The sequence below is a fragment of the Schistocerca americana genome, chromosome 7, assembly GCF_021461395.2.
Source record: "Schistocerca americana isolate TAMUIC-IGC-003095 chromosome 7, iqSchAmer2.1, whole genome shotgun sequence".
Lineage (NCBI taxonomy): Eukaryota > Metazoa > Arthropoda > Insecta > Orthoptera > Acrididae > Schistocerca > Schistocerca americana.
The window spans coordinates 133233692-133254876 of NC_060125.1; the positions used below are offsets into that span (position 1 = coordinate 133233692).

Sequence of the window (21185 nt, forward strand, 5' to 3'; positions counted from 1 at the left end):
CAAATCAGAAACGTAACAGCTGCTGTCAAAATTACTGGCTATGTGTACAAGAGAAAATCATGTTGCATACCCAATGGCACCTATTCCATCACACCAGATACTGGGCTCTATGATGATGATGAATGCAATCTCATAACATTCATCCTCATCAGAACCTCAACATATGGATACATCCATCATGGTGTTGTACACAGGACTGTGTAGAGAAGCAGCCTACTCATGCCTTATAAAATTCACATAAGTCTTTCCATTATGTGCCAGCCAGTCCACTGTAACTAGCTCTGATGTCATAAATGAAGTGGGCACTAGGAATTCTAATTACAGGCTTCACGTTTTGCTAATCACTTTCTGGTTGCCAATATTGTAGTTAGAGAGCCAGTGTTGAGAATGGCAAACAACAGCATTAAATAAATAATAGGAACATTAACAATTATTCCACCCACTGCCCCACAACTGGAAATCATCTGAAAACACAATACTGTGCCACTACTATGTCCGGTGTTGTTACCAGGTGTGACGCACCTCTTTATACCGCTGTGTCAAGGAAAGCACAACAATGGCTGCCATGCTGACAATTCATGGTGCTCCATACCATTATCACACTTCCCCTCTGTATATTTAACATTCAGCAAATAAGCTCATTTCCTAACTCAAGGAAGTGAAATGGCCGTATGATCCTTAATAACAATGCATCTGTCCTCTCAGGCACTAGTCATCTAGGGCCTTCGAGAACCTGAATGGCTTTGAGTATGACCTTCCTGAGCCTATCAATTTGATTTAATAATCACTTACCAGTCATGGGGTCTCAACCAAAATGAAAACAGTATCATATAACAATAAACCACAGTCTCAATAGGCAACAATTATGCTCCTTTCAAATTTTGATGGGTGCTGGTTGACATTTCTCCTTCCTACATGAGGCAGGATATGACCTTCTTACAATGAACCAACACTCAAATGCGATTTATGACTGAGAAACCTGAAACATCATCTTTCTTTATATACAGAATGTTGATGGTGTTACACCCACTTACATTGTGCTGTTGCACTGAAACGGTAACCATTTGTGTAATGAAGCATCCAGCACACTTTACCAATTTTACATTTGTTGCTTACTGCCTTCACAGTGGTGCAGCCACCAGTGTATTATGAGGCTGGAGACAACAGCATTTAGTTACTGGGTAGGATGCTACTTAGGAGATTGCTTACAAAACACCTGTGCAACCTATCCCAAAATATTACTGAAGTGTGTGTGACCCATACCAAACAAGATCAACAAGATTATTCAGTGTACACTGAGGTGACAAAAGTCATGGGCTAGCGATATGAACATATACAGATGGCAGTAGTATCACATATGTTGTTGTGCAAACTTCTTCGTCTCCAAGTACTTTCTGCGACCTACATCCTTCTGAATCTGCTTAGTGTATTCATCTCTTGGTCTCCCTCTACGCTTTTTACCCTCCACGTGCCCTCCAATACTAAATTGGTGATCCTTTGATGCCTCAGAACATGTCCTACCAACCGATCTCTTCTTCTAGCCAAGTTGTGCCACAAATTCCTCTTCTCTCCAATTCTATTCAGTACCTCCTAATTAGTTACATGGTCTACTCATCCAATATACAGCATTCTTCTGTAGCACCACATTTCGAAAGCTTCTATTCTCTTCTTGTCTAAACTATTTATCATCCACTTCCACTTCCATACATGTTTACACTCCACACAAATATTTTCAGAAAAGACTGCCTGACACTTAAATCTACACTCAGTGTTAGCAAATTTCTCTTCTTCAGAAATACTTTCCTTGCCATGGCCAGTCTACATTTGATATCCTCTCTACTTCAACCATCATTGGTTATTTTGCTCTTCAAATAGCAAAACTCATCTACTACTTTAAGTGTCTCATTTACTAACCTAATTCCTTCAACATCACTGGATTTAATTCAACTAGCCTACATTCCATTATCCTCATTTTGCTTTTCTTGATGTTCATCTTATATCCTCCTTTCAAGACACTGTCCATTCCGTTCAACTGCTCTTCCAGGTCCTTTGCTGTCTCACAGAATTACAATGTCATTAGCAAATCTCAAAGTTTTTATTTCTTCCATGGATTATAATTCCTACACCAAATTTTTCTTTTGTTTCCTTTACTGCTTGCTCAATATATAGATTGACTATCATCGGGGATAGGCTACAACCCTATCTCACTCCCTTCCCAAACACTGCTTCCCTTTCATGACCCTCGACTCTTATAACTGCCATCTGGTTTCTGTTCAAATTGTAAATAGCCTTTTGCTACCTGTATTTGACCCCTGCCACCTCCAGAGTTTGAAAGAGAGCATTCCAGTCAACATTGTCAAAAGCTTTCTCTAAGTCTACAAATGCAAGAAATTCCTAAATCTAACTTCTAAGATAAGTTGTAGGGTCAGTATGGCCTCAGGTGTTCCAACATTTCTACAAAATCCAAACTGATCTTCCCTGAGGTCGGCTTCTACCAGTTTTTCCATTCATCTGTAAAGAATTCGTGTTAGTATTCGTGACTTATTAAACTGATAGTCTGGTAATTTTCATGCCTGTCAACACCTGCTTTCGTTGGGATTGGAATTATTATATCATTCTTGAAGTCTGAGGGTGTTTCACCTTCATACATCTTGCTCACCAGATGGAAGAGTTTTGTCATGGGGCTATGTCATATATACAAGGTATAAAAGAGCAATGCATTGGTGAAGCTGTCATTTGTACTCAGGTGATCCATATGAAAAAGTTTCTATTGTGATTATGGCTGCACAGCAGGAATTAAAAGACTTAGAACACAGAATGTTAGTTAGAGTTAGACACATAGAACATTCAATTGAAGAAACTGTTAGGAAATTAAATATTCTGAGATCCAAAGAGTCAAGAGTGTGCTGAGAATACCAAATTTCCAACATGGACAATGCAGTGGCCAATGGCGTTTGCTTAATGACTGAGAGCAGAGCTTACAGCATGATATCACCTGCAGTGCCTCTCCTGGACTTGTGACCATATCGGTTGGACCATAGATGATTGTAAAACCATGATCTGGTCAGATGAGTCCCAATTTCACTTGGTAAGAACCAATGGTAAGTTCCAAGTGTGGCACGGACCCCATGAAGCCATGGACCCAGGTTGTCAACAAGGCATTGTACCAGCCGGTAGCAGCTCCATAATGGCATGTGGCGTGGTCTGCGTTCACATGGAATGGACTTGGTCCTCTGAACCAACTGAACCAATCGTTGACTAGAAATGGTTATGTTCAGCTACTTTGAGACCACTTGCGGTCATTCATGGAATTAATGTTCCCAATCAAAGGCAGCATTTTTTATGGATGGCAATGTGACATGTTACCAGGCCACAATTATTCGTGACTGGTTTGGAGGACATTTGTCAATGTGAGCACCCGACGTGAATCCCATCGAACATTTATTGAATATCATTGAGAGGTCAGTTCATATACAAAATCCTGCTTTGGCAACACCTTCTCAATTACAGATGGCTACAGAGGCAACATGGCTCAGTATTTCTACAGGGGACTTCCAACGACTTGTTGAACCCATGCCACATCACACTGCTGCACTACACTGGGCAAAAGCAGGTCCAACACAGTATTAACAGGTATCCCATGACTTTTGTCACCTCTCAGTGTGTACCAAGAGAGGCATCATGATTGGTTTGTTCACTCCCTGAAAAGTATCACATGGAAGCTGAAAAACTTGAACTGGCAGAAGGTTGAAAATAGACTTAATTAACTCTGTGAAAGCCTACTTACAGAGTTTTCAGGACCAGTACCAAGTGAAGAATCTTGGAATACAATACAGGCCCCCTACAATTGGTTTCATTGGGGCTACTAAGACAAGATTAGACTAATTACAGCAGACATAGACCCATTTAAGCAGTCATTCAACCTGTGCTCCAAACACAAATGGAAAGGGACAAAACTTTAATATGTGGTTCAATGGGACGTACCTTCTGCCATGCACCTCACAACAGTTTGCAGAATATGCTTGTAGATACAGAAATGGGAAATTGTCAAAAAATCCTTCTAATTATCTCCATAAATTGAAAATACATTGTGATTAAATTGATCATTTTCAAATTTAATATTCATTGTGTTCTTAATGATTACTGTTTCAGGTAGGTAGAAGACTCTTTCATTAGTATTTGTCATGAACTGTAATGTAGCTTTCTGTTAAGAAATTCATTTCTTGAACTTCATTTTCCTTTGCCTTTCTCTGCTGTTCTTGTTTCAATATGGAGTGATATTTCATCTGTGAACGTATCAAATAATTGCTACAACACTGAAATCTCCAAGGGATTCTTGAATTTTATTCTATTATTTGGATTCACAACAATGAAATAATGCAATTTATCAGGCATGGAAACCACATATTTTAAAAGGATCTTACCTTTTTGAACAGGAATGGTTCTGCATTGTATACAGGATTCAGGCCATTTCCTGTAACCTTGGACGTTCTGAACTCATCCCTGATTGTATCTGTTGGCAGACCATACATTTCCACTACTACATAAGTAGTAACTTTCTTGTCGGCCAGAAACTGACCAGATATGACCTGTAATGAACACTACTTAGAATTTAATGGAATTTCACAAGAGATTACAATATAATTATAATAATCAGAAACTGTAAATTTGAGGATAAAATATATAAAAATATCTGGCTACAAACTCATGGAAGCAGTAATGGTTACTGTGTGCAGAGAGAAAGAGAGAGAGAGAGAGAGAGAGAGTGTGGAGGGCGCTGAAGTGGTAAGGGGGTAAGAGGGAGGGGGGCGGGGGGAAGAACAGAGGCAGAGGCAGAGGCAGAGGCAGAGGCAGAGGGAGAGGTGGATGTGAGTGTATAAAGAGTGAAGTGAGGGACACAGACCCTGAGGGGGTGGAGATGGATGTAACACAGGAGCTAGCAGAGATAGAGGCTGGGGGACTGTGGGGTTGACAATTCCCACCTCTGTAAAGCAGAGATCCAATATTGGGGAGAAGGATCCAGATGGCATGGACTGTTAAGTAGCCATTGAAATCAAACATGTTGTGCTCAGCAGCATGCACCAGTGGGTTGTCAACTCTGCCCTCAGCCACAATTTGGCAGTGGCCATTCACTCAGATGGACAGATGATTGGTGGCTGTTAAAACACACACACACACACACACACACACACACACACACAGAGAGAGAGAGAGAGAGAGAGAGAGAGAGAGAGAGAGAGAGAGAGAGAGAGAGAGAGAGAGAGAGAGTGCAGAAGTAGATGGACAGATGATGGTTGTTAACACACACACACTGTGCAGAAGTTACAGAAAAGCTGGTATTAGAAATGACTGCTTTCATAGGTGGCCCTGGAGTGTTGGGACAGTGTAGAATGTAGTCATCCTGGACAATGTAGTCATTTGTGTGTGTGTGTTGGGGGGAGGTTGCAGGCATGCACGGTTTCAGTTAGCTCTGAAATAGACCATTGTTGTCCATAAGCTTAACAATGTGTCTAGTCTTGTTTATATACCTATTGACCTCCTAATGCCTCAACTGCATGGCAAATTGCTACCTTTACTTATTTTATTATTTGTATTCCTTCCGGGACTTTCCATTATTATATTCACATTGCCATGTGATTGTGATTCATCTTATTATCCCTTGTCATCCTTCATGGATTGTTGTTTTCAGTTCTACACCTGTTTCCTTGCTCTCTTATATAAATTAGGTATACTCTTTGCCCTGAAGATCTAAATTGAGGAGACCATCAAAGACACAGAACACTGTAAGACAAGAATACATAATACATATTCAAAAGAAAATGAGTTATGCTAGTGCCTCTCCCAAATATCCTAAATGAAAGGCTCCTGATATCACAAGCTCTCCTATTGTGAGAGTGATGCATATAAATGCAGTAATGAAACATTTGGAGAATGTACAGAGACAGGAACAGAACAACAGGTAGCAGGGAGGTGTCTACTTAAGTATTAGAGTTGATCCCAATAAAAATGCAAATATCTGAACACTCATTCCAGAAATTTTAGATAACACCTCAGGAGAAAGCCTCTCAAAAAACATTAACATGTGCAGGAATGATATACCAGCACTGAACAGAAAAATGAATCACTCCAAACGTCATATCAAGAGAGTCAGAGCATGTAGTGTACAACTTTGAAATAACAGTTTCCTGAAGATTAGTACTCACATTACGAACTAGTAATACTGAGTTATAGACAAGCAGTATGACAAAAGAAAATAAGAGCAACAAAAGAAAAAAAATGAAGAAAAAGAAGTAAAAACAAAAACATAGAACGTGAAAAATGTTTGAGGGTGCAGAGAAATAAGAGAGAGGCAGGATGAGGCAAACACTAGAAATTATAAATTAACCCTTAGCTTCCCAGCTCATTTTTTTGTCACACACTGTACCAGGTGTGGTATGACCACCATACCCATAAATGTAGCATTTACCTATTTTAGTGAAACAATTCAGTTTTTTATGTAAAGAGGTATGCTAATACCACACAAAAATATATTCAAATAAATTTAAAAGTTTATGTGGGGGAAAAAACGCATGTCAATAGAAAACTGCACAAAATGAACATAACATTAAATAAATAAGAACTCAACAACCCTGAACTCTAACTTTTACTTTTTGCTACATCTTTATTGTTTATTACACAAAAAACACAAGAAACTCCCACAAAACATTTTGAAAAATAAAAATTACACTAGTACATTTTATAAAGTTAATGGTATAGATAAAAAATCTACTCTTCAAGTGGTGGCAAGAGAACCTACATATGAAAGATATTACACTTCACAAGCTTTCGCAGCCAGTGCCTCCTTTTTCTGTCAGAAGGGTTGAAGGAAAAGGACTCAGGTTGGGGAAGCCTTACTGGACAGAATGAGTAGGAGAGATTGATTGTTGGGGACTCCACTGGATGAAACTTGAAAACCTGGGAGCTTTAAGGTGGAAAATATGGTAACATACGAGACAGAGATTATTGCCAAAAAATCATAAACGAGTTAATAAGAACAAAAAGCTAAATGTATTGTATGTGAAAGACATGGAAGGGGGAAAGAGAAACATAGATCGGTCAGAAAGTGGAAGATGTAGGAAACTGAAAGGAAATGAAGAAAGAAATAGTTACTGAGAAGAAATGAGAAATTAACATAAACTAAGACCAGGTGGTTGGCATGCACTGCAGTAGGATATTGTGTGCTGCCAGTACACACGCTCTGCCTATGCCCATTCATCCTAGCTGATAACTTAGTGGTATCGTGTGGGATGTAGAAGGCTGAACAGTGTTTACATTACAGCTGGTAAATGACCTGTGTTGTTTCACAGGTGGCTCTCCCTTTGACAGTATATGTCTTGCCAGTTACAGGACTGGTATAGGTGATGGTACGAGGGAGAATATGGCAAAACTTGCAGCGGGGACAGTCACATGTGTAGGAGTCATAAGGTGAGGAGATGGGTGCAGAAGAGCACAGGATCTGACAAGGATATTGTGGAGATTGGGAGGGCGACAAAAAATATTCTAGATGCAGGGAGCAGGAGGGGGAGGGGGGGGGGGGGGGGACAAAATCTCGGACAGAATTATCCTTATTTCAGGGCATGATTTTAGGAAGTTATAGCCTTGTTAAAGCAGCTGATTAATACATTCAAGACCAGTAGAGTATTGAGTGACAAGGATGGATCAGCTGTACCAAGACTGGATGCGATGGACCGGGAAACTTGCTTTTGAACTGGGCTGGTAAGATAATTACATCCATTTAAGGCTGAGGAGAGAATAGCGGTGTATTACTGTAAAGAATCTGCCTTGTGAACAAACGTGTTTACCTCAAATACCAAGGCTGTATGGGAGGGAACATTTGACAGAAAGGATGGCAATTGTGAGAATGTAAGTACTGTTCTCTGTTAGTAGGTTTAATGTGAACAGAAGTGTGTAATTTACATTAATTTCTTCAGTCTTAGCATTTCTTCTAGTAAATCTTTTTTTTCAGACCTCTTTAGGTTTCTATATCTTTCATTTTCTGACCTGTCTATTTTTCTCCATCCCCTCCCATATCTATCACGTAAAACACACTTAGCTTTTAGCTCTCATTAATTCATGTACAATGTTTTAGCAGTAATCTCTCTCTTGATATATTATCCTAACTTCAACCTTTAAGCTCTCATGTTTTCAAATTTTGTCTGATGCAGTCCCCAGCAATCAGTTTCCTTCTCATCCCATCTGGTAAATCCCCCTGACCTTGGCTTCTCAGCAAACTTCCTAAACTCTGCCCCCTTTCCCAAATGTCACCAGTCATTTTCCTTCACCCCTCGTCTTCCCCTTCAACCCTGCTGCCAGAAGGAAGAGCCACTGGCTTCGAAAGCTTGCAAATTATAATACCCGTTACACATGTGTTCTCCCGTCGTTGGGTGAGTCCTATATTTATCTATGCACTTACATTGTATTTTAAAAAACTGATTATTTTCACAAGCTGATACATCATCGCGAAAAAACACAGTGACCCATATATGTAATAAGTTTCCTTTAATTTCCGTCTATGGTCACAATTTTGTTCTGTTTGACAGTTTACCGGTTTTGGTCTTTAATGACTATCATCAGATCTGTCTCATAAAATCATGTGATGTGCATGTGATGTGATTTGTATGTATTTACGATGCTAGTGCTGATTCCGCATTTAATAGTTGACTATGCCACTATGGCTGCAGTGCATTAGGACTTTGATTTTTTGAGACAGATCTGATGATGGTCATTAAAGGCCGAAACCGGTAATCCATCAAACAGAACAAAATTGTGACCATAGACGGAAATTAAAGGAAACTTGAAACTGATTATTTTCGTTGGTATATTAATACTTTTTAGGTTTTCAATTTCCTTCTCAGAAGTTTTCTTTGCACTCACTGCAGATTTCTGTAGAGAACTCAAAGCAGATTGGCTTCTTGCAATAATGGGAAACATAAGACATCTTCCTCTTCTTCACTGGGTCGCAGAGGGAACATGTTTTGCATTTTTCTAATTGTTCTACAATGACTTCTGCTCTTGGTTCTGCTATACCAAAACACAGTAAATGAATGCACAACATTCACAGGGTATGTAAGTTTTGTTGACTCCCTTTTCCATCTGTGATGACACCAATGTGGTTGCAAGCTTCTTCAAAAAATTAAAATGGAAGACTTGGATACTGTCTTTGTAGGAAATGTGAAAAATAAACACATTCATCCCACTTACATCCAATGTGCAGAAAAACAATGCCATTAGCCATCAATTGGTATATCACACAGTTGAATACTTGGCATAGTTCTCATCTAGGGCATCAACACCACCTTTAGTGTGATTATAGTATGAAATAATTTCTGGTTTACCTATATTACCATCATTATGTTCATCATGGTCCATAGATCATATCAGAATCGTGACCCTATCATTTTTCAGTATAAATGAAACTAGACTAATGCATTTGCTGGAGAACCAACTTCCTTGCTTCTCACATATAAGAATTCTTTTGGAATTTCTATTTTTCAATGTGTATTAGCCCTCTTTATTTGTGACATGTTGCTAACTCTGATTTAAGCCAACCATCTGTGGTAATATTATGATCAGTCTCTTTAACTGAAGTAGCTAGTCTAATTGCAACCTGAATTAGTTTTTCGAACTTTTTCCTATTGAATTCATATTTTTTTTTCATCTGAATACCTTCCAGTGTAAGCATATGCATTAAACAAATTACCAGTGTGAGAGTCAGTAAAGCACACGACTTTTAAACCCTACATACATACTTTTTTCATAATGTACATTTTAAAGCTGCATTTAGAATGAAACAGTAACAGCATTTCATTGGTACATGAACATTCTAAAGTACCATACACCATTTGACAGCTGTCAACACAATATGTAAAAGTGTCTGACATTGGAGCTAAAGGATCATTTTGCTTGTGTTCAAAATATGTTGCAGGATCACTGAATCTCAAGCATGTTAGAAGTACACCAAATCAGTTTTTGGGTACCACGTGAAGTACCATCTGTGGCATTAAATGATTTGTACTTGTCTCTGTTGGACTTGAAAATAGCTGAATAAAATAGTAAACCAAAAAATGCTTTTCGTTCACATAAATCAGCTTCATACAAAACATTTGGATAATTTTCTGGATTTTATTTTTTTATTTTTACATTAGTCCATCTCAAAATGAAACTCAAATTATCAACAGTCATAAACCAGTTCCAAATAGTAAGAGGATCTGGATTATTACCTACTTGAGCAGGAGGTTACACTGTTGGCAAATGAATGGTGTTACACTGCCGTACACAAGAACACTTGAGAAGAGGCTTCAATGACCAGCAATATTTGCTTCAACCAAATATATTTCTAGTAGAATCTTAGTTACAGATTCAGTCTCTATATATTCTGTCTTCATCACTTTTATCACTTGTGTCATTCAAGGAATTCACAGGTGGCATGATCATTTGTTACATTCAAGGAATTCACAAGTGGCAAAACAAATTCTTCTTCTCATTCACACTGTTCTGATTCTGAATATTTTCACATTCAATTTCGTTGCCACCATCTGATCCAACATCACTTCCTACCCTGTCCTCAAATCATTTTAAAACAGTATCCTCAGAGTCTATAGTGCAAAAAGCAGACAAAGATCTGGCTACTAAATCCCATGTGCGGTCTCAGAGACCACTAGCATGAAAGGAGCAGTAATGGCATCGGTCCACATCATGTTCAAGCAGCTACTCCCATGTGCGGTCTCAGAGACCACTAGCATGAAAGGAGCAGTAATAGTATCGATCCACATCATGTTCAAGCACCTACTGACAAAGGAACCCATGGCAGGTTCATGAAAGAATAACTAGACAATGCTGTAACCTCCTACCCCACCCCCATGTATTAGCAACAGTGTAACAATGAATGCTAGTGGTCTTTGAGTCCACCTGTAATGATAAGAGTTAAACTAATAATATAACATAAATTACCAAAATTTTAAAAGAGACCCAGTTAAACTGAAAGAAACTGAGATGATGTAGGAAATGGAAGAATAGGTTAACAGAAGTACAATGAGGGAGGCTAGTGCATATGTATTACAGACTATCAATTTAATAAGTGTTGCAAAAAAACTGACATATTATTTAAGAAGAGTGGAAAAACTGGTAAGGCTGCTCTTAGGGAAGATCATTTTGGGTTCTGGAGAAATATAGGAATTCTGGCACTATGATTTATCTTAGACTGAAGCAAGGCAAGCCTAGGTTTATAACATTTGTAGATTTAGAGATAGCTTATGACACTGTTGACTGGATTACACTTTATGAAACTCAAAATGTACTAGGAATAAAATACAGGGAACAAAATGTGCAGAAATTAAACAGCAGTTATAAAAATCGAGGAGCTTGAAAGGAAAGCAATAGTTAAGAGAAGGGGAAGGGGGCGGGGGGGAGGGGGGGGGGGAGAGAGAGAGAGAGAGAGAGAGAGAGAGAGAGAGAGTTTTAGCTTATGCCTGATGTTATTTAATCTGTACACTGAGATAGTCTGTGACATTTTTTGGAGTGAAATTTAGATGATAAAGAGATGATACAAGAATAGAACTGAAGCTTTCGAAATGTGATGCTACAGAAGGATGCTGAAGATTAGATGGGTAGATCAAATAACAAACAACGTGGTACAAAACTGAATAGGGGGGAAAAGAGATTTATGGCACAACTTGACTAAAAGAAGAAACTGCTTCACAAAACACATCTTGAGGTATCAAGAAATCAAGAAACAGTAATGGAGCAAAGTATGGGGTGTAAAAATTGTATAGGAAGACCAAGGCTTGACTGCAGTAAGCATGTTCAACTGAGTCTAGGTCACAGAAGTTATGCTGAGTTGAAGAGGCTTTCGCGGGATGCGCTAGGAGGGCTTCAAGGCAGTCTTCGGACTGAAAATCACAATAATTTCATTTTGGATCCACAATCAATTAAAATGTAAAGAAGCTAGGACTCAGGTTCAAGTAAATAGTTCGTCAAGCTCTGCAAAAGCATTTAACTAACGGCAAGAGCACACCTAAGGTGTGATCTAGACAGGAGGTGATGGTGGTGGTGGTGGTGGTGGTGGTGGTGGTGGTGTTGGTGGTGGTGGGGGGGGGGGGGGAGGGGGGGTGCTCCTGTTGGTTCCATGAAAAGGGAAGTGATGAAGGTAACAAGGAATAATTTCTTAACAGACAAAACCCAGAACTACTGGGAAACTGTTTTTATTCACCACTACACATACTAATGCTACCACTTTAGAATGGATACACACCATTTAAAATGTACTTCATAGAGAGAGTGTTGTTTGTATGAGATTTGCACATATTACACGTTTTGCTGATCACCTTTCTAGCCAAGTGATTACCGTTGCCACATTTGGTGCGGATTGATGGAGATTCGATTCCCGGGACTTCCTCAGCTTTTTTCCTTGGGTAGGAAGACCTGGAATGGGGTCCATTCAGCCTCATGAAGTCAGATGAGAAGCTGCTTGGATAAAGAAGCATCATCATCATCATCAAGATTCATGTACTGGCAAGAGCAACTGATGACAACATGCTGATCATTTGTCCCACAGTCATAAATTGCTCCTCTTACTGACTTGTAGACAGCTGTTGGACATTGAAACAGGCCTACGGCCTAATCCCTGAGTGGTATTCATGATATGTTTTTACATATTTTGCTGTCAAGCATGTAATTTTCAGATACATGTGAATACTTTACACATTTTACTAGGGTTTGTTTGTTTTCTTTTTTTAATATGTATGTAGGCTGATACCACGAGCAAAATCACCGTGAAATGGAAGTAAAACGCTATGGGAGCCTTACAGTACCAAGAACAATCTTTTATTTTCTGATTCAAGGAGAATAGCTGTGAATGTGAAATAGTTTTGATATTTCATGACAAATGCCTTTGTGTGCACTTGCTAGTAATCAGCATCCATTATGAAGTCTAGTTTTCTTCAGACTCATATGGAATCAATAAAGCTGCTGATATAGAAAGACAGATCATCAATTTATTATGAGAAAATTGTACTTTCTTTCTCTGGAGAGGTCAAAGGAGGACAGGGGTGTGATGGGGTGAGTGGGGGGGGGGGGGGGGAGGAGGTGCTGCTGCTGGTTGCTGGATACAACCTCACCTAAGAGAATAATTAAAAAAAATAAAGAACCCACTCTGCATGTCAAGCGCCTTCTTACAAAACAATGGATCACTACAACAGGTAAAAAGTAAAGCACAAATATGCAAAAAACAGATGTTAATTGAACTACACTTAAACTACCAGAAGGCCACTGTGTAAGGCCTTTGTCATATACCATGGCAGAATATTATGCAGCAAAAAAACCACATGTCATGAGCATCTACAAAAATCACACAACACGTCCACCAAACTAGCATCTTTTGGCATTCACCTTCATTAGTCTGCAATTCACACTTAAGTGTTTGGCAGAAGGTTGGCCTTTTTTGTCTATGTTGGTAGACTAAGTGCTGGCATAGAGACGCAACCACGCCACCGCTGACCAGAGGGCCTCACTCAGTCATCCAGCCTGGTGTCTGTCAGTTTACTTGCAGAGCAGGTTTAGTTCATCACAGGCTATAACGGTACATAACCACCAGATATGTGACAATAGCAGGACTAGTTTACCTCAGCCAGAGTTGAACTTTACTAACAGCGAGAAACTAAAGTTTGTAATAGCAAAATTACCGATACTGACATTACATCAGTCTACAAGAGGACTATCACTGATGAGCTCGTACCACAAAACATTGACTCTATTCAGGTTAAGTAAATGTTTGCAGTTCATGTAAATAAAGAATCATATTAATATAATAGAGGGAAACATTCCACGTGGGAAAAATTATATATAAAAACAAAGATGAGGTGACTTACCGAACGAAAGCACTGGCAGGTCGATAGACACACAAACATTCACACAAAATTCAAGCTTTCGCAACAAACTGTTGCCTCATCAGGAAAGAGGGAAGGAGAGGGGAAGACGAAAGGAAGTGGGTTTTAAGGGAGTGGGTAAGGAGTCATTCCAATCCCGGGAGCGGAAAGACTTACCTTAGGGGGAAAAAAGGACAGGTATACACTCGCACTCACGCACATATCCATCCACACATGCAGACACAAGCAGACATATTGGTCTTTTAAATTAAATTATTAAAGAATTTCCTGAAACATTTTCATAAGGAATGGGAAAAAGTAATAACTTTGCAGCACTTGTTGCATTGAAAACAATGCACAGCCTAAATTTTTCCGGGCCCACCCCATTCCAATTGCTTTAAGAGCTAGAGTAGCCAGTGGATTGAAAGAATTGCAAGATAATGGTGTAATTGCTCAAGCTAGTCAGTGGGCAATTCCTCTCATTTTGTTGCCTAAGCCTTCTGGTCACATTCACATTTGTGATGACTTCAAGTCTATAGTCAACCCACAGGCAATAGCTGACACTTATCCATTACCTCACCCTCAGGAACCCATGGACAGGCTTGGTGCAGGACGTCACTTTTCTAACACACATTTGGCGATGCCTTCTTGCAAATTCCATTGGATGAATCTCAAAAAGTGTGACTTTTTTCAAACTGAACCACAGTACTGGGGTCATGTCATGAAGAGTCAGGGCGTGCACCCCCTCCAATCTCATTTGCTTGCAGTCCGTAACCTGCCTGTTCCTCACAATGTGTCTGTACTGCAGTCAGTACTAGGCAAAATGACATACCACATTCGGTTCATACCAAATGCCGCTCAGATCGCTGCTCCATTGCATCACTTGCGTCGAAACATGTACCTTTTGTGTGGATTAAAGACTGCCAAGATGCATTTCAGAAACTTAAAAATGCTTTGCTTAGTGACAGATGTTTAGTGCATTTTGAACATCCCAAGCTGGAAGTTTTACAAGTCGATGCTTCTTCCTACGGAATCGGTGCTGAGCTTTCGCACAGAATTGGTGCACAAGACAGATCCATTGCTTTTGCCTCAAAGTTGCTCACTCAAACTCAGTGCAACTATTCTCAAATAGAAAAAGAGGCCTCACTATTGTGTATGGTGTGACCAAATTCCATCACTATTTGTATGGTCGCAACAAATCACAATCCTTTGCAGCCCTTGTTTCGTCTGTCAAAGTCGGTTCCTGCATGCATTGCTCAAAAAATGCAACGTTGGAGTTTGTTGCTTTTGCAGTAACAGTATGAAATTGTGTACAGACCTATGGCAAAACATGGCAATGCAGATACCCTGTCTCACCTTCCAATTGGCCCAGACTCTGATTTTGCTGCATCTGCCGTATCTTGTTGCCAAATCGATGGGCAGGACTCTGAATTGCTGCAATCTTTTCCCTTGCACTACAGAAAAATTGCATAGGCCACGGAAGCTGACCCCCATCTCAAGATTTCATTGCATTACATTCAGACGTCTTGGCCTCTTTCATTGAACAGTATCCAGAACTCAGTTGTGAGCCGATATTTTGCACATCGGCATGACCTTTCAGTTAACAAGGTGTGATCTTAGTACAATCTGACGGTGGGCAATCACATGTGCTCATTCCCACAGTGTTGCAAAAGGATATGTTAAAACTGCTTGACCAAGGACATTGGAAAATTGTCTGCACTAAATAGATAGCATGTACTTGGCGGGGCATGGACGCCCACATTGAACATATGATGTCACAGTGTTGCACATGCGTGGAAAAACAATCTGCTCCACCATAGACATTCTCAGCTTGGCCTAAGACTCAATCCCCATGGCAACAAGTGCACATAGACTTTGCAGGACCATTTTGGAACACTCGTTGGCTCATAGTGGTAGACTTTTTTAGCAAGTTCCTATTTGCAGTGCTTAAGGCTTCTATCACATCACATTGCACCATTCAAGTGTTATCCTCCATATTTTGCACCGAAGGTTTGCTAGGATTACTTGTGTCAGACAATGGACCACAGTTCATGATTTTGAACAGTTTTTAACGAAATGGCATTTGTCATCTGATGAGTGCTCTGTTTCACCCCCAGTCCAACAGAGAAGCAGAACACTTCATACATACTTTTACACGACAGATGGCAAAGTTTCACACCATCCACACATGGGAACATGCGCTGCATCTCTTTCTTGCCTCCTATCGCTCCCACCCATGAGACAGACCATCAGCAGCAGAACGCCTACATGGCCACCACCATCAGACGCTGCTACACTTGCAACACACACCACAGCATCCAGTGCTGCTTTGTGACACACAATTTTTTCTCTTTTCAGAGTTTATGGCAACTGTGGGCACTGGGAAAGAGGCGTGATCCAGGAACACATTGGCTCTTTTGTGTACTTGATTGCAGGTCCCGATGGTTTGCAGCAGCACCATCAGAACCAAATCCATGTTTGTCATTTGCCCCATAATTCAGCTGCTTTTCTTCCCAAGATTCGCAGCCTCACAGGATCACACCTTCACAGCCGCCTGATGGTGCCACCAGGAGCGGATGGATGATGCGCTCTCACCTCTGCTGTCCCCGCTCGACGACCAGACGTGGACCCATCGTCGCCATCACTGTCATCGCCCCAAGACACTACCTCAGGCCTGGATAGGTGCCCAGGCAGCAATTTTCTGGAGGATATCCCTGTTGCCTCGCAAGCCAGATGTCAGGGTATGGTCAGGAGCACACCGTCCTCCACAGTTGGGAATACATCAACCTCCACATTCACAGCTCCCGGCCCATCTCTACGTGCAGCGTCCTGCCTCCCCCCCCCCCCCCAAAATTGTTGTTCACATCTATCGACATGACAATGGTGCAGCTTTTCAGAGGGGTGGAATGTGCTGACGTAAGCTGTCAGCGAAGGTGAAGTGCAAAGATCGATACAAGGTGCTGAATCAAGTGTGCTTATCACTAGAGAGGCCAGAGACACTCCCACAAGCAAAATGCCACCAATGCCCTCTCGACACAGCATGTATTTAGGCCACTGCTGCTGACTTGGGGGCCCACTCAGTCATCCAGTTTGACGTCTATCAGTTTGTAATGTCCCAACAGAAAATACCCTCTACCACGCACCAATTAATCATTGTCAATCAAACCATCCACATTCATTCACTTTGGAAAAGTATCTGATCTGATTTTCTCGTAACAAATGCGGCGACAGCTAGACGATGCCAAAGTATTTTCTAGCGCGTTTATTCTTTGAAATAACAGAGATGCATATATGCATTCTCCATGGTTGTTAGAGTGGTAACTAGGACAGCTTCTAGAGTATCCGAAATCACATTAGAAAACAAAAGGCTAACGTTTGAAAACGTTGAGCAAAATGTTAAGGCAGCATTCCAGAGTTTATCTGGCAAACAGGAAGAGAATTTGTTTGCAAAAGGACTTGAGGAGGTGCGACAGCAGTTAGGTGCTGATTTGGAGCATTGGAAACAAGCGATAGAAGAGTCGATGCGTGCTTCACAACAAAGCTCAGAACAAATGAATACAGGGCAGCAGCAGAAGTTGGCAGCGACTATAGAGGCAGTTACTGCCCATTCGCACACAATACCGACTGGTATAAGTAATTCAAACATTAATTTGCACAAGCTGGATGTTCGCGTGAATTCTTATCTAACGGAGATTACGAAACCCTTTGCCATGCTGAAGAAAAAATGATAAAGCATCGGCAATTCCAGATTTTTAACCCTGACAAAAGGGGGGGGGTCCATCCAATTGTTTTTATTCGAAGTTTCAGAGGAGTGCTACCCAGAAATTGGTCGGAGTGGCAGAAGATCAGTTTTGTTACAGGATATATACACGGTTCGGGGGCGATCTGGGCCTCGGACATGACCTCTGTTTGCTCGACATATGACGATTTTGAGAAGGCGTTTTTAGCAAAGTTCTGGTCATAAGGGGTACAGGAATGCCTGAGGCAGGAGGTGCTCTACCCAGAGCCTTTCTCCTTTTCGAAAGGAAGCCTTAGAAAGTATTTCGAAAAATATATAAATAAAACGAGATACTGGGACAGACCTATGCCTTTGCCGGACATAATAAACATACTGAAGGCAAGACTACCAACTAGCATCCGGAATCAATTGATTTACGGCAACGACAAAGACTTGGAGTTGTTCCTCATGACGTTAGACCATATAGATATTATCGAAGAGAACAACCAGAAAGCCTGTAATAACAGATTCCAATATAGGGAGATAGAACCTCCGCCAAACGGTAGGCAAGGTGGAAGTATGTGTTATACCAATGGCGATCAATCGACACTTAGAAGGAATGAACAGAGATTGTTAAATAATGGAGAAACCCCTCAAAATCTCAATAGTAATCCCGGCAATGGTCTTGCGAGGGGCTATTCAAGGAACAACAGGAACGGGAAAAGATACAATCCCATGTGGGGGAACGAAAGAAATTTCAGACCCCAAGCCTGGAATAATAACAATAATAGAGAGTGGAATCAACCGGGGGGAATGAATTCAAATAGCCAACATCAGTGGGGACGGACATCTACAAATCAACCGGTAATTACCGAAGTGACGGATGATGTCAACCAGCAGGCAAATCAAAATCCAACAAACTTGTAAGGACCCACTCGTGCCCTGGAGGAGCGGTCAACAATTGGTTGAGAGGCAACAGGATATGTGTACCCATGCTAACGTATAATGATGGACGATTACTGGCAGATGAAATGACCGAGGACTTATAACCACAAGATGAGGATAAGGAACAGGTGGCAGTAGCCGAAGTGCAAGTCATTATGGAGACCATACCTATAGTGGTGATTTTAAACACAGCTGCAACCACAAATGTTATTTCGGAGGCACTATTCAACAGGATCAGAAATATAAGACGAGTACCAATTTTTCCAGTTCAAAATTGCAGAATAATAGGCGCCGTTGGGGCTCGATCAGCTAATGTAAAGGTGCAGTCACTACTTGGTGTAGAATTCGGAAATGTAGCAATATTAAGCACATTCCTTGTTGTGAAAAATTTGGTGGTAGATTGCATTATCGGAGTCGACAGCCTACGTCAATACGGATGCAGAATAGATTTTAAAACAGGAAAAAATTGGTTGAATGTTAATAAACAAGAAATTGGGTTGGAGTTGCTGAGAAAAAAAAGCCTTACGAGGAAATATAATTGTGGGATCAGTGTGCAAGTAATCAGGACGGCCCAAAATTCTAAAGAGCACGTAATTAATGGGTTCCAAGTCAAAGAAGATTTTGGTCAATTAGTGTTTGAAAAGTTAAATGAATCCGACTGCATTATCGAAGATCAGAAGAAGCAGCTCAATGAATTATTATTAACGTATGAAAACGTTTTTGATGAAAGGCCAGGAGTTATTAAGGGATACATATGCCGTCTCTATGTTAAGCCGCACGAAACGTATTGTAGAACTTTCTATCCTGTTCCCTGGAGGTTAAGGGCTCAATTTCAAAAAGAAATAGAGCGCATGTTGAAATGGGGTTTGATTGAACCCTCTACAAGCCCATACTGCTCCCCATTGTTAGTCATGCCAAAAGCAAATGGGACTGTTAGACTGGTGCTCGATGCCAGAGAAATAAATAAAATCATAATTCCAGTGAGAACACATCCGGAAAACATAGACGAACTTATGCAACGGTTCCAGGATGTTCAATATTTGATGAGCATTGATTTGTGGAGCTCTTATTGGCAAGTCAAAATGGATGAGTCATCAAGGAAGTATACGGCTTTCATTTATTCCGGAAGAAGTTACCAATTTACTGTATTTCCTTTCAGACTCAACATTAGTGCCGGAATCTTTATAGCAGCTCTAGATTATGCACTAGGCCCAGAACTCAGAAGCAGGATAACAGTGTTTGTTGATGATTTGCTTATTGCATCGAAAACTTGGGAGGAGCATATTACCTTACTGAACCGAGTGTTGGACGTGTTCAAAACCATGGGAATAACTGCTAACCTACAGAAATCCCATTTTGCAGTAAACAGAATCAAGTTCCTGGGGCATATAATTGACGCAAAGGGAATTTTACCAACCAAGGAGAAGCTAATTGCGATTAGTAAGTTTCCAACACCCAGGAATAGGAGGCAATTAAAAGGGTTTATGGGCCTTGCCTCATTTTTTAGAAGATTCATAACAAATCAGGCGATGAACGCAGCAGCTCTAAATAATCTGTTGAAGAAGGATGTGCCCTGGCTCTGGACATTAGAGTATCAAGAAGCATTCGATGAGATAAAGAAGCAATTAGTAAATGCACCGCTTTTGTACCATCTGGACATGCAAGAAGAATTTTACTTGTCAACAGATTCTTCGAATGTGGGTATTAGAGCATGCCTTTTCCAAGTACGCAAGATAAATGGACAACTCACCTTCTGTCCTATTGCGTTTGCTAGTCGTGTTTTGTCCAACTGTGAATGAACTTACACGACGACAGAATTAGAGGCTCTTGCGGTCATCTGGGGATTTAAAAAATTTCATTATTATCTATATGGGTCAAAGACTATCGTATATTGCGATCATCAATCATTAACGTTTTTACAAATGTGTAAACGGTTACACCCCAGACTGGCTAGATGGACTCTCGCTCTGCAACAATACCAATTTAAGATCGTGCATGTCTCAGGACAGCAAAACATAATTGCTGATGCTCTATCAAGGTCACCACAGGGTTTGACCAAAGAGATTGAAGTAAATATTATCTCAGCATTCCCTGTATTGCTGCTGCAGGAAAATCCATATAAGATGTACTACGTCAATTTGTGCGCGCATATGGCACAGTTACAGAAAAGAGATGCTCAATGGGGAAGTGTCATTCAAAGGTTACAACAGCAACCTTCGGATCAGATGGCAAATTATTACAAGCTAGTAAATGGCATATTATTTTTCCGCTGTGGAAGGCCAAACAAAGTCCATTGGTGTGTTTGTATACTTGAGGCGCAGATAGAGAAACTCGTATGGTTCACCCATTTAACCTGGGGACATTTCGGTGCGACAAAATGTGCAAATAAGATAAGTGTTTACTGTTATTTTCCCAGTATAAAGCGCAGAGTGCATGAGGTCTTGAAGAAATGCATAATCTGTCAAAAAGCAAAGCCAGATTCAAAAGGGAGTAAGCACCCATTATGCTCTATAATAGTCCAAGAGCCAAAAGAATTAATTTCGTGCGATCTGTGTGGACCGTTACCTACTTCAAGAGGTGGTGTTAGATATGTGTTAGCATTTCTCGATGTGTGTATGAAA

General features: G+C 40.5%; 1 protein-coding gene across 1 annotated transcript in view; it reads right to left on the minus strand.

Annotated features, from left to right (window-relative positions):
• LOC124621921 (1-phosphatidylinositol 4,5-bisphosphate phosphodiesterase-like) overlaps window positions 1-21185 on the minus strand; it is a 603554-nt gene that overhangs the window by 147369 nt on the left and 435000 nt on the right. Inside the window, exon 16 of the mRNA XM_047147427.1 lies at window positions 4425-4589. Coding sequence (XP_047003383.1) covers window positions 4425-4589 — 165 coding nt within the window. The remainder of the gene's footprint in view (window positions 1-4424; window positions 4590-21185) is intronic.